This window comes from Neomonachus schauinslandi, chromosome 10 (genome assembly GCF_002201575.2).
Source record: "Neomonachus schauinslandi chromosome 10, ASM220157v2, whole genome shotgun sequence".
In the NCBI taxonomy this organism is placed as follows: Eukaryota; Metazoa; Chordata; class Mammalia; order Carnivora; family Phocidae; genus Neomonachus; species Neomonachus schauinslandi.
The window spans coordinates 96,643,082-96,656,230 of record NC_058412.1 but is presented as its reverse complement, the minus strand read 5'-3'; the positions used below and the strand labels follow the sequence as shown (position 1 = coordinate 96,656,230).

The window sequence follows — 13,149 nt, the reverse complement described above, 5'->3', positions numbered from 1 at the left end:
AATGGAATATTTATGATGTCAATACCCTTCCCAATATCCTTATTAATAAAAAGGAGGAAACGAGTAGCTTCATACTAAAGAAGCCTGGCAAGCTCCATTTTAATCAAATGACCAAAGTGAGTATCTCCTTAGTAATGATGTGAGAGAAACAGGGCACCATTTCTCTGATAGTCCTGTCAAGAACACACAGTATTAAGTGTCATCATGAGGAGGCATTGGACAGATGCTATGTTTATGCAGAGGGACATTCTACAACATATTTGACCTTCCAAAGTCCTAAAAGTCAGAGGAAAGCAAAGGGACTCTTCCAGACTGAAAGAGACAAGAGGGGTGTGGCAACCAAATACAACACATGACGCCGGACTGAATCCTGGACCCACAGCAGACATTGTTGGACAAATGACAACAACTCGAAGGGTGTCTGAGAATCAGATGGCAGGAATGTATCAGTGTTAGTTTCCTAATTTGGAAGCTTATATTGTAATTACATAGGAGAATGCTACTGTTTAAGGGAAATAAACACTGAAGTATTCAGGGGTGGTGGGGCATCATGTTAGCAATCTACTTCCAAATGCTTCTGAAATTAAAAAGTTCTTTGTACTACACCCTCAGATTTTCTATAAAACTGAAATTATTTCAAAAGAACAAAAAAAGATATGATACCAGATCCTATATGTATGTTATAATTACAACTATTCACAAAAGAATATAAATAGGGTAATAAAGTTATTAACAGCAAGCACAGTGTTAAGTTTTTGCATTTAAAAGGTACTTTTTTAACTTAAAAAAAAACCTTTAAAGTCAGATTTCCATAACAGCAGTAACTTTTAAGACAACTACATATATGTTTAATTCAACAAGACAAGTGGAATTATAAAGAAGTCCTCCAGCAAAACAGAAAACAGCATAATGAAGCAGTCTTCATCTTTTTTATAACTAATCAGCAATTAATTCTAAGATGCACAAGGGCCCCCATTACCTAGCCAACTTGTTCTAGAGCAATGACATACACAAAGAACTCTGAAAACCAAAAACCAGATACCTTGATTTAGGTGTGTGGCCTCCATGATCTGAACACCATTCACAGAGCACTGAGACCCACTCAGGGGTATCAGAGTCACCGTTCCCCCAACATTTTCAAAGATGCAGTGCTCACTCTCCAAGTCGAGGCCATGAAGAACTAAGTTGGAAAAACATAAAAGAAAGATGATATTTTCTTTGTTATCTAGTACAATGATTCCCAACCTTTATGTATTTTTCCATAATGGAATACTCTACCCCTTCCATGTAAATATTGTGAGGTGAACATTTATGTTCATTGAGAAAAGTGAACTTCAAGAGTTCATGGCATCAACTGATAGAACTGAAGGTATCCTCTGAATATTACCTCAAAGGGTCTGGACATCACCTGTAAGGAAATAAGTTCTCGCATGCTAACTTATCTCATCTTTAGAGAGAAAATAGTTGAGCAATTTGTCTTCCTTGAATACCACTGTGTCACTCAGATGTTGAATAAATTTCCCCCACCAGCCACCCAAAGGTCACAGTAAAACAGAAGCAACAAAAGAACTCCGTGGGTCAAGGACTTATTATAACCTAAACAGTTACAGACACTAACCTCCAGGAGCAGAAACCAAAGGTGACCTTGGCCTGGCATGGATCTTGGGAGGCCCAAGGAAGTCTCCAGAAGCTGTACTGGGATGCACACTGCCACAGCCTTTGCCAAATCTGAGAGCACAAGACCTCCACTGACCTCTCAGAGTATGTGGCTGCTAAAGTGTACCTAAACTTGTAGGACTATCCTGAGTTATTCTTGCTTGGTGAGAGGCCAGGCACAGATATGAATGCCTATCAAATAAACCTACAAGATTTTAGGCACTGTTCTTAGCCAGTTTCTCAAAGGCACAAATCCAATAGCTCTCGCGGCGCCCCACAGAGCGGTACTACTGAACTTTTCTGTGCACAGAAAACATGTGTTCTGACCACTCATCATCATTTACAGCAACCCTAAAGATCAAACACACAACTTAACAATCCAAAGAAGAGGCCTGACACCTAGTTCTACTCAAGACCAGCTGAAGCTGAGGACTTCTAGGACCTGGTTTTGCAACAAATAGTACAACACGTAGAACTACACTAGCTTTGGCTTGAAGAATAGCTTATACTTGGCAGGAGAGCAAGTCCATCACCAACAATTCTAGAAACAGCTGATAGGACAGAATTCTTCCCCTGCCAATGCCCACCTTGTCACACACACACATACACCACCCACCACCACCGCAGTGGTCCCTAAGTTACGCTTTGAAAGCCTAGCAAGACCTCACCCTGCTCCAAGGTTGAATCACAGGTCATCTGTGTGCCTCAGCAAAGACTTTCGGGAAACCCAGAAGTCACACCTCCATATGTGTGCATGTGTGTATTCCTCCTCTCCGTCATCACTATACAGCTAAGTGTCTACATCCTTCCCATTAAAGCGTCTGATAGCCTTTATCTGTGTCTGTTGGCATTTTTCCATCACTATCCCACTGCAATTTAAATTACCCTTGAAAGTTGTGACAGAATACAGAATGTATATAGGATGGGGCGGGGGGATTCAAAGTTCTACTTAATCCACTAAATTAATTGTTCTGTGTCACCTGTTTGAATTGAGTTCAAAATTATAGAAATGCACATACTGATCAATACTGTATTTGAGAAAGAGGGTTTTTTTTTTTTTCTAATCACTTTAGTGTCATTCAAAAGAAAATTCTTCATCAAATGATTTTTAAAAATCACTGGGAAGAGGAAATTATAAAGATTCTCACCAATATCTTGTTCTGTTGAAGCATCTTCTCTACCAACATATGTCTGACCTTCCTAGGAAGAAAAGTCAAGTAAGATGTATTAGTAAGAACATGAGGAATGGTCTCTTTCTCTATTTTTCATTTGAACCCAAGCAAGCTGGCCAACGGGCTGAGCAGTGAGTGTCCTGGGCAGGCCACAGCCTCCGTGCAGGGAGGGTTCACTGAGGCTCTGAGACCATGTCCCACACTGTCTGGGAAAGGGCCACACAACTCCTGAGGCTTAAGGCACAATCATGGGTTGGCTCCTATTGGGGCATGCATCAACGTCTGTCCATGCTGGTAATCCCACTGATGATGTTCCTGATCCTTTCTGGCAAGCTTCCCCTCTAGGGGCCAGGGGTTCTTCGTGTCTAAAGACATAGTTTATGGGAGTCTGCAAAGCACAAATGCAATACCATTCTCATTTTAAGTCATGGATCAGAGAGAGGATACTAAGTCAAGGTTACAGAGGCAACCACTGATACTACTGTGGTTAATTCTGTTTTCTTGACACGAATAGCCTGTTTGGGACCAGGACCAATAACATAGGCAGGAGACATGCTTTATAATTAGCCCAAGGGACCAGAAAACGACATGTAGCAAATCCCAGTTCCAGGTGGTTGTAACTTTCCTTCCTTGGTCTGTCTGCTTTTTTGTTCCTTACCTCCCTCTCACTGATTCTACAAAGTGGAAGGCAAAGTGAATGGGTCTTCATTTAGCTTTAGAACTCCATAAACATGGGAACTTCTAATTCCACGGAACACCAGTGAACTGATGAAAATTCCCAAACGGCTCAAAGATTTGTAGTGTATTCTCTAATGTAATAGCTGTGTTCACAGACTCAGAGTATTAAATAAACCTTGCTAGTGTCTGAAGAGGAAACTGAACACAAAATTGTATGTTCCACTTAAGCAGTTTTACCTTCAAGTGATATAATATGATTCCAGTACTCAGAAGGTCATCATCAATGCCAATCAAATGGGGCAGTTCAGAATCCAAAACAACTCCAATCCCTTCTTTTCTAAGGGCTAAAGTTTGTTCCTGAAATTAGGAGGGAAAGAAAAGGAAAAGGTTACTCAGAGGAAAGAGAACTTCTTATTAGGTGTTCTTTTGAGTGTTAAAATGAGCACGATTTTATTTCTCATCAAAAAAGCTGCAAGAAAAATGGAAAACCTTCATGTTGGAATCCTGGCATATGGCAGGCAAAGTGAACTTGAAACATAAAAACTCAACATAAAATGAAATAAACTTATGGCCTGATGAATACAACTTCTTCGAAGCCAAGCTCAAACCTTACCTTCCTTTGGAAAGGTCCTAGGACCACCTAGGCACAAAGTAATCTTTCTGCCTCTTCAGAATCTTTATTTCATTTAATGTCTAGAGGTCTCCTGATTTGCTGGCTCTTCTCACCAGTTCCTATGGTCAAACTGTGAATGTTCCCCAAAGCAACTCTTTCCTGTGTATTAGTGACCCCTGTACCAGAAGTACCTACACCTCTGTCTCCTACAGCAACTTCTACCTACCAGGTCATTCCCGCCTACATACCAGTGGGCACAGATCTCCTACCATCAACCCCCGCCACAACCACCCCCCTTGGCCCTGCATCTCCTCCAGCTACCACCAGTTTCTCTGTGCCTCTTTGGAAAAAATCATCTCCAAAGACTTCCCTACGCTAGTGGTTTCTCCAATTCCTCCCCTCCTGCTCTCTCCTGCACCCATCCATGCAGGCTTTCATCCTTGGGACTAGAGTACCCACCGTCACTCTCTTGATGACAACATCCTGTCTCTGGACTTCACCTGCAATCCATATACTGATGACTTGAATCTAAATCTCTATAGACAGTCCTCTCCCTTGACCCCACACTCATGCATACACACGCTCGTTTACCTCAGTGTATTCTGTGGGGATACCAAAGAAGCAGCTCAAAGCAAATACATCGAAAAACCAACCCTTGACTTCCCCTGCCTCCCAAACCTGCACACCATACCATCTGAGTGAATGCCAACCTTCCTTCTAGTTGTTCAGACCAAAAATCATGGCTATACTTTGCTCCTTTCTTTCTCTAATTCCTACATGCTTAGTGTTGACTCTCCCTTCAGAATATGCCCCCAATCTGACAACATCGAACCACCTGCACCACATTCCTCCTGAGCCCCAACTACCATCATCTTTCACCTGGAAACCCACAATAATCGAGGCTACCACCCATGGCGCCCTGCTGTGGCACGTGCTCTACTCAGCAGCCAGAGGCATGTGAGGGCAGGCTGCTCCTCTGCCCAAATCCTTTCCATGGCCTCCTATTTCCCAGAGATGAAAGCCCAAGTCCTTGTAAGCCTCTACAAAGCTCTACATGATCTCAAACCTTGCTAACCTCCTGTTATCATCTCCCCCTCTTGCTCACTCCTGTGTAGGAGTCCAGAGGCTCCTAGCTATTGCTCAAACTTGTCAAGGTTGTGACAATCAAAAGGTCTCCAGATACTGGCAAATGTACCCTGGGGGAAAAAAATCACCCCTAGTTGAGAAGAATTACCACACACACACATGCATAACTCAGCCCTCAATTCCTCAGGTCTCTACTCAAAAGCCACCTTCCCTATCACCCATGCAAAATAGTAATCACCAAACTCCTTTATCCTGATTCATTTCCCTCCTTAGCAATTACCACTATATGACGTTATATATAAGCTTATTACTTTGTCCAGATTAGAATGTAACCCAGTGCTTGATTTCATGTCTGACACATAGTAACTGCTCAATATTTGTCAAGTGAATGAAATGAGTGGGCAGATACTTGAAGCTCACACTTGACCTTAGCCAAAAGGCCAAGAAGCGATGATACTTGCAGTTCAGAGAAATGCAGGAAGGAGGGTCAATAGCACTGGTCAGGCAAGAGACCATGGGCCTTTGTCTTAACATCAGGCCCATCTGTACCATGACAAAAGAGCTCTAAAATCAGGCTTCTAGACAAGTCTGAGATAAATTCCAAAAACTGAAGGCCTTGAGGTTGGGCTGTGCTGAGTTCAGACTGAGTCAGATCCAAGAGCACAACCTTATGCTCTGTGATTTTAGGTATGATGTGAGCAACAGGGAAGCAAGTTCCAGGCTACTAACCAGGCTCGGGGTAGAAACACTCCCAGCAAATCTTCTCCCCACCCCAACCCCTATAATGGACACAGTGATCAGGGCACAGCTCTAGACCCCTAATGTGAGAACTGCCTGAAACACAATCAGTATGCCTTACATTCCTGGAATGAATCAATGTATTCTGTGTCATTTAAATATTAAAACAATGCTATCCTCTAGGTGAAGGACTCAGAACTTCACAACCTTGCAGACAAGGGAGCTCCTAAGAGGTTCAGGGAAGGGCAGTAGAAAGAGAGAAGTCCCTCCAGGCCTTCATCTCTGCAGACATTTGAGTCTCAAACACACACCGCAGAGCTACAGTCATGCAAGAGGGTGATGGAATGAAATGCCAAAAAATAAAAACAAAAAAAAATAAAAATCACCACTTGCAAGAAAGTAATTTAACAACCATTAAATAGATACACAGAGAAAATGACCAATGCATAACTTAGATTCAAGAAAAGGAAATGAAGCATGTCATTATTCTTCAATTACTTCTCTTATCAGCCGTGCTCCCATTCCAGGGTTCAGAACCTCAGGCTTCCAGGTCGGAGACTTCAGTAATCTTCAGTAATCCTGATTTACTATAATAAGGCCCTCGCAAATCTTAGCCTAATGAGTACTCTAAATAAACCAGCCTCTACTCCTACCTCTCAGGTCTTGGGAAAATTTGTGCTTTTCCTCCTGCCTATAGAATTCAAGCAGAAGTGGACAGTGTGTGCTTTTTTTTTTTTTTAAGATTATATTAGAGTGGAGAATTTAATCACACGGTTCCATTTCATAAAACAGTATCTTCACTGGAAGGTCTGGTAGCTCTGAACTGTGACAGCACTGCACACATGGTACGTAGCCACCTGCCAAAGAATGTTCCAGGCCTCTAGGTCCATGTGAAAAGGACAGTGACTGTTCTTGTAAGTTCAGAGACATATGTATTCTCTTTCTGCATAAAAGTGGACAATAACCCAAGAAAAAGGCAATATTTTAAATTCTTTTTTTTTTTTTTTAAGATTTTATTTATTTTTTGACAGAGAGAGACACAGCGAGAGAGGGAACACAAGCAGGGGGAGCGGGAGAGGGAGAAGCAGGCTTCCCGCAGAGCAGGGAGCCCAATGCGGGGCTCGATCCCAGGACCCTGGGATCATGACCTGAGCCGAAGGCAGACACTTAACGACTGAGCCACCCAGGCACCCCTATTTTAAATTCTAATAGCTCCCACTCAAACTAGAAAAATTGTTTTGGACTACATCCCAGTTTAGTTTCATATTCTTTTTTTTTTTTAAAGCACTGAAAAACACTTTTTTTTTCCTTCCTTGAAATAAGTCTCATAGACTTTGAAAATCATTTGAAATTCATAACTTCGGAGCCACTGGGTCAAAAGCATTACTTGTCCCCAACCGTACCCTCCCCACACACACCAGCATGTTCTCACACACACTTCCATATGCTGAATGGGTAAAACCTGAATTAAGAGAAAGTTTTCCAGGAATGGGAGTGGGGGCAGATGAATTTATGATTAATGCTGCTCTAAAGCTCTATGACATTCAAGCTGCATTCACTACACGGTATTATAAAAGTGTCACCTCATAAAACTAAAAACGAGGGTTTAAATCATTGCTCAAGTGAAAAAGTAATTTCAGACAAAAATATCTATCACATATAAAATATTTATTGAGTGGCATCTACTGTTATACATAATTTATGAAACACCTCTTTGATAAGATGGAATATTTAACAGCAGAGCTGGCCATCCCTCCCCCAACTCTAGGTACACTGGATCCCAAAGAAAGTGGTAAAATTTATATATAGCTGCACATATTTTATATTGAAACAAGCTTTTGGCAATCAATATCTGTATAAAAAGGAAACTATAGCCTGACTAAAAGTGTCAAAACACAGCATCAGCTTATTTTAAACATTACGTTCATGACATTTGTAAATAATATGTTCAATATGTTTTTCTTCAGTCTCTGAACCTAAAACATGTGTCCAGTGCTGAGACGCTCACTGTATCACTTCTGGCACATTCCAGTGATTCAGGTGAGTTGTAGGCAGGGCTGCCCAGATTCCAGGGGAGAAGACCACACAAGGGCTTGGTTCACTGGGAGCACTCCATGTAAGCACCATACTTGTTTATCAGATCGAGCAGAGATTCTACATCTTTTAATCACAACCATATCCTCAGTGTCTAGCACTTTCTGACAAAAGTCAACAGCTTTCCTGAATAAATGAATAACCGAAAAACAATACAAAAACTTATCAACAACAAAAACCAATTTTTCCCTTTTGAGAAGCCTACCTGAGAGCTGGATCTTACTTGGGAAATACTGGGAAAACTGGTAATGGATTTGCCCCACCTAAATGAAGAGCTTCCCAAGAGTAGAAACTGTGTTTCCTCATACTGACTGTGTTATGTGAGGTGAACACAGCTGTACTGGGCAAACAGTAGTCACTCAGTAAATGTGGATTATCTGGCATGGTATGGAGGAAGTGACTTTAAGCAGAATGCTTTTTTTTGATAGTCAAAAATTAATGTCAGAATCTTTTTGTGGAAATGTAGTCTATGGAGAATTATGTGTTTCACTAACTAGTGGAATTCTATAGAGTTGCCTCATGTATAAAATGCACTTAATGTCTGCCAACTTGACTACAACACGTAGCAGAAGACAAGAGGGAATGGCGAGGTCTCCCTAGAGCACATGCCCACTGTGGGTGTGAAGAGGGAGGGAGGAAGTAGGGCAGACAATAAGACTTTTATAAAAAGTAAAATGATCCTCTGGCAAAGCTACTTTTTCATTTAAAAAAAAACTGCATGTGATTTTATGTGAATTTAATAAAAGGAAAAGGAACTGAAAAGCATTTGTTGAATTTCAACCAAATGTTCCTTCACTACAAGAGATATTTCCTAAAAATATCCTAAGTTAAAACGTCATAAAGCATTTTTAGAGGTTCGACAGCACTGCGTATATGTATCTTTTGCATGTGTTTTGATTTTAAGCACTGCTAGTCGAGTTTGTACATGTTTAGAAATATCTGCCTCCTGCCCTCACACCTGAATGACATCTCAGCTCTTGTCAATTTGGGCCACAGTGAGGTCATACTTCCTTTGCCTCAGAATGCTGGAGACATGGCTCCACTATCTTCAGAAACTGAATGATGCTCTAAGAACACAGCAAGTTAGACTGACTTTTAGTCCATGGCAGACAATCTGGTTTTCTGCCCAGAGGGTCTGAAGAACTTTTCCTTTATCTCTGAAATTCAATAGCTTAATGAGGATAGATCTCAGTATTGAACCTCTGTACTCCAATTTTCTTGGAATCTGATACTAACCTGCAGACCCAGTTCTTTTGTTTACTTTTTCATTTCAGGAAAATTGCCTTGTTTTCTACTGCATTTTGTTTCATTTGCTGACTGTCTACTTCAGGGATACCAATTATCCTTATATTACACTGTCTTTGTCTTCTTTATCTTTTAGCTTCTGAGTACTTAATATTTTGATTATTTCATTTTTGTTCACTGAGATTATTAAGCCTTTACTCTTTTAGTAATTTGATTTCAATGGCATCTATTCTTTCCCTTGGTATTTCTAATTTCATTTATTAATCCTGAACCGGATGTTGTTTTGGACCTCAAAATCTTTCCCTAGGTCTGCAATCTCCCTTTTTTCCCCCTTACCTCATTCTGCTTTTATTATTATCTTGTTTTATTTATTGACTTCACATTTCTCACTAACTTGTTCCACAGAATGAAACAATTGTAAAGAATTCCCTTCTATGCTTTGAGGTTTGTTTTCATCTAGATCTGGACCTTTGTCTTTTGCATGCCATATTCCTTTTTTTTCTTTATTTTTGTCTGTCTGTCCATCTGTCTACCCATCCCTCACTACAATCATGTTTATATAATTACCCTACTTTTTCTCTTACATCTTGTGTATACTTAGGTATCCAGAAAATCTGTATGCTCTAACACATGATGGGCAACTCCTCGACTCTCGTCCTGCCATCCCTGTGATCTTGTGAAGTTCAAAGACTAAGTAGTCTGCATTCTATCCACTTTTCTCTAGCCAGATGTAATGACAGACAGCCACATCTCAACCGAAGCACCCTAAAGGCTCTGTTTGAATGCCAGGGCTCTGCCCTCTCTCAACAAAGGCATGAAATATCCTCTACTGAGTTCCTTCCTCCTGCTTGAGAAGAGATTCCACTCCTATAGGAAGACTACTCTCAGACTCATTGTTTCACCAGGCCTTCACTTACAAAGAGAATCAGCTCTGCTCTTCACATCCTCCCAGTTGCCACCATCAGCCACTTCTATGGTCCCTCAAATAAGAACAGGAAAATCAGTTTCTATCTCCCCAGGTTGGAGGGTTCCAGGGAGGGTTTTCAGAGCCCTCACTGATTCAGCTTCTGATGTGCAGGCTTAGGAACACACTCTGTCACAACCTTTCCTTTTCCTTGGCAGCCAGCTCATGACTCTGTCATCTGCTTCCTATTAGTGAGTCTTGGCAGTATTTCTGCCACAGCATGGGATGCTTGCTTTGCTTCTTATTATTTCTTCATATCTTTGAAACTGTGATGTCATCTCCAAATGCCTCTTTAAAGACTAGGATTTTGGCAGGCTACAAAAAGGAAGAAAATAGGGGTACTCCAGGTTTGGGGGGCTTCTTGAGTAAGGACACAGAAGCAGAAAAACATGGGTATCTACACAAGGGACCCCTGGAAATCCAGTTTAACAGCTAAACCTGGAAAAAATGGACTGGAAAGCCAGGCAGATGGGTCATTATTTGATTCAGAAACTGGGAAGCCATTGAGAATTTTGAAAATAGGAACTGGTTGATACTTCAGAAGATTAATCTGGCAAGGATGTGTAGGAAGACAGAAAAAAGGGAAGCAGGACTAGAAAGGAAGGGACAGCTTGGGTGACACTGTAGAGGCAGACGCACTCCATGACAATCAGTTTAGATGGACTGACCTTAAGACATCCTTCTCAACTCTTCTACGGATTCTTCTTAATGAGAAATAAGGAAACTGGAGAGTTTGCAAGAGCTGCAAAAATCTGATAAATATCCCAAAGATTTTTATTGCCAGGAAAAAAAAAATCCTGACATTTACTAGTAAGACTCTGCAGACAGCTCAGCAAGCGGATACTGGTGACTTTAGTTAAAAATCACTCACCAATTTGACTGGCAAGTATTCACAATTTACGTTTCTGGTATAATGTAAAAATGATAAACAGTCATTGGCAACACAAACTAATGAGCTCTGAAATCCTGAAAGTACACCACAAGCTGACATTCACCCAGAAGCTACTATTTCTTATACATTCTTCCACACATAGAGAGAAATCTGTCCATCTAACAGAGAAAGGAAACAGTTGCCAAGATTACCAGGAAATCAATGAAGTTGTACTTGTCAACTGCCTCAACTATCATACTGTCTTCCTTCACACTTTGATCATGCAGCCTGAGTAAGCTCTGATAAAAAGGGGAAAGAATCTTCACATTCCTCCAGGAAATAACTTTTTACTTTTGCTGTGTTCCCAGAGAGCATGTGAGAGAAAAGTGAATAAAAATAATATTTGCTGGCTAATAGCATGTTCTATGACCCTAACAAAGCTATTGGTAACATGTAATCCCTCTTGTGAGAGCTCTACTAATTATGGTCTTTGAATCAAAATCTGATTTACACACACACACGTGCATGGGAAAAAACAGTCTGTAGAAGTTAATGAAGGACTGGAAATCTACCATAACTGAAAAGGTACGGCAGATAACACAGACTAGAATCAAAGCAGCACTGGCAATGAGCCTTAATCAGAATGAAGCTCCAGGAAGGAGGAGGTTCAGGTGGGAAGGCAGAATTAGGAATCTATGGCTTGAAAAAGAAACGAAGAATCAAGTGGGTCAAGCTAGAAACCACCCTTGGTCCTTCTCTTTGCCTCAAATCCCCTAGCTAGACCATCATTGGTCCATCAGCTCTACCTGCACAACAAAGTCTGAATCATCCACAATTTTCCATCTCCATAGCTACTACTGATCTGGTCTGACTACCACCATATCCTACCTGAAGTCTCTGACGTCCCCCAATTGGTCCTTCTGTTTCCTCTCTTGCCACCCTACAATCTATTCTGCATATGACAGCCAGAGCCACCTTTTCAAAACTGCAAGAAGTCATGTGTAAAACCCTACAATGGTTTCCCATGCATTTAGAATAAAATGACCCCCACATCTCACTTCATCTGGGCACCTGTCCAATCACATCCCTCTCCACTCCCCACTTAACTTCCAATACTCCAGCCATAATGGCCTCCTCATTCCCACTGCAGGGCCTCTAAACCTGCTGTTCCCTCTGCCTGGGAAGTTCTCCCCCAACATCTTTGTGGCTTGCCCCCTCCTTGTCAATCAGCTCTTATCACACATGCTGCCTGCTCGCTCAAAAGCAAGACACCAGTGAGTGAGGTGGAGAAGGTCCCCACTCAGATAAAGCTTAAGTCCTACTCAACCCCATTCCCCTACTCCAGGCACATATTTTATCACTCTACACAGCTTACTATTTTCAGAGCACTCAAGGCTCCCAAAATTACATTTATTGTGCGTCTTCCCCTCCAGAAAGCAACAGTGGGTCTAGGACAAGTCAGGCTCAGAGAAAGAGAGATCAGGATGGGGTCTGTGAGAGCCAAACTATTTAAGAGTATCATGATCTCTGATCCTGGAGCTGAGACTGTCTTTCATCAGTCCTTTTTTTATGCTCCTTGCTAGGCAAAAGAAGCTCTTGGACATCAAAAGAATACTTAAAAATGGCCAGAAAAAAAAAAAAAAAAAAAAAAAAAAAAAAAATTCTAAAAACCACTGATCTTAACAATTAAGCCTTTGGTTTTCTCATATGTCAAATGGGGATAATAATCCTCATAAAATTGTCTTTAAAATTCGATGAAATAATATATAAAAATATGCCAAAAAAAAAAAGGCCAGAATAAGTCAAGCTTATAAGGGAATCTTGCTTAAATGTGAAGGTCTGAGTCTAAAAAACTATCATCATAAATGATTTAAGAAGTGTGCAACACATCTCTACCAAACATCATGATGTTGACAGCAAACTGGCATCTATTACATCATAAAAGTTAAGGTAGGAATGTAGAAGCCTTGCTTCTTACAGGACTTTGAAACAGTAGTACCTATAGTCAAAAGAAACACATTTAGAACAGATG

At 41.0% G+C, this 13,149-nt stretch overlaps 1 protein-coding gene across 1 annotated transcript in view; it reads right to left on the bottom strand.

Annotated features, from left to right (window-relative positions):
* The window catches only part of KIF16B (kinesin family member 16B), a 296,429-nt gene that overhangs the window by 154,666 nt on the left and 128,614 nt on the right, over nt 1-13,149 (bottom strand). The window contains exons 13-15 of the mRNA XM_021700652.1: nt 3,744-3,863; nt 2,805-2,856; nt 1,043-1,180 (exon numbers count right to left, since the gene is read on the bottom strand). Coding sequence (XP_021556327.1) covers nt 1,043-1,180; nt 2,805-2,856; nt 3,744-3,863 — 310 coding nt within the window. The remainder of the gene's footprint in view (nt 1-1,042; nt 1,181-2,804; nt 2,857-3,743; nt 3,864-13,149) is intronic.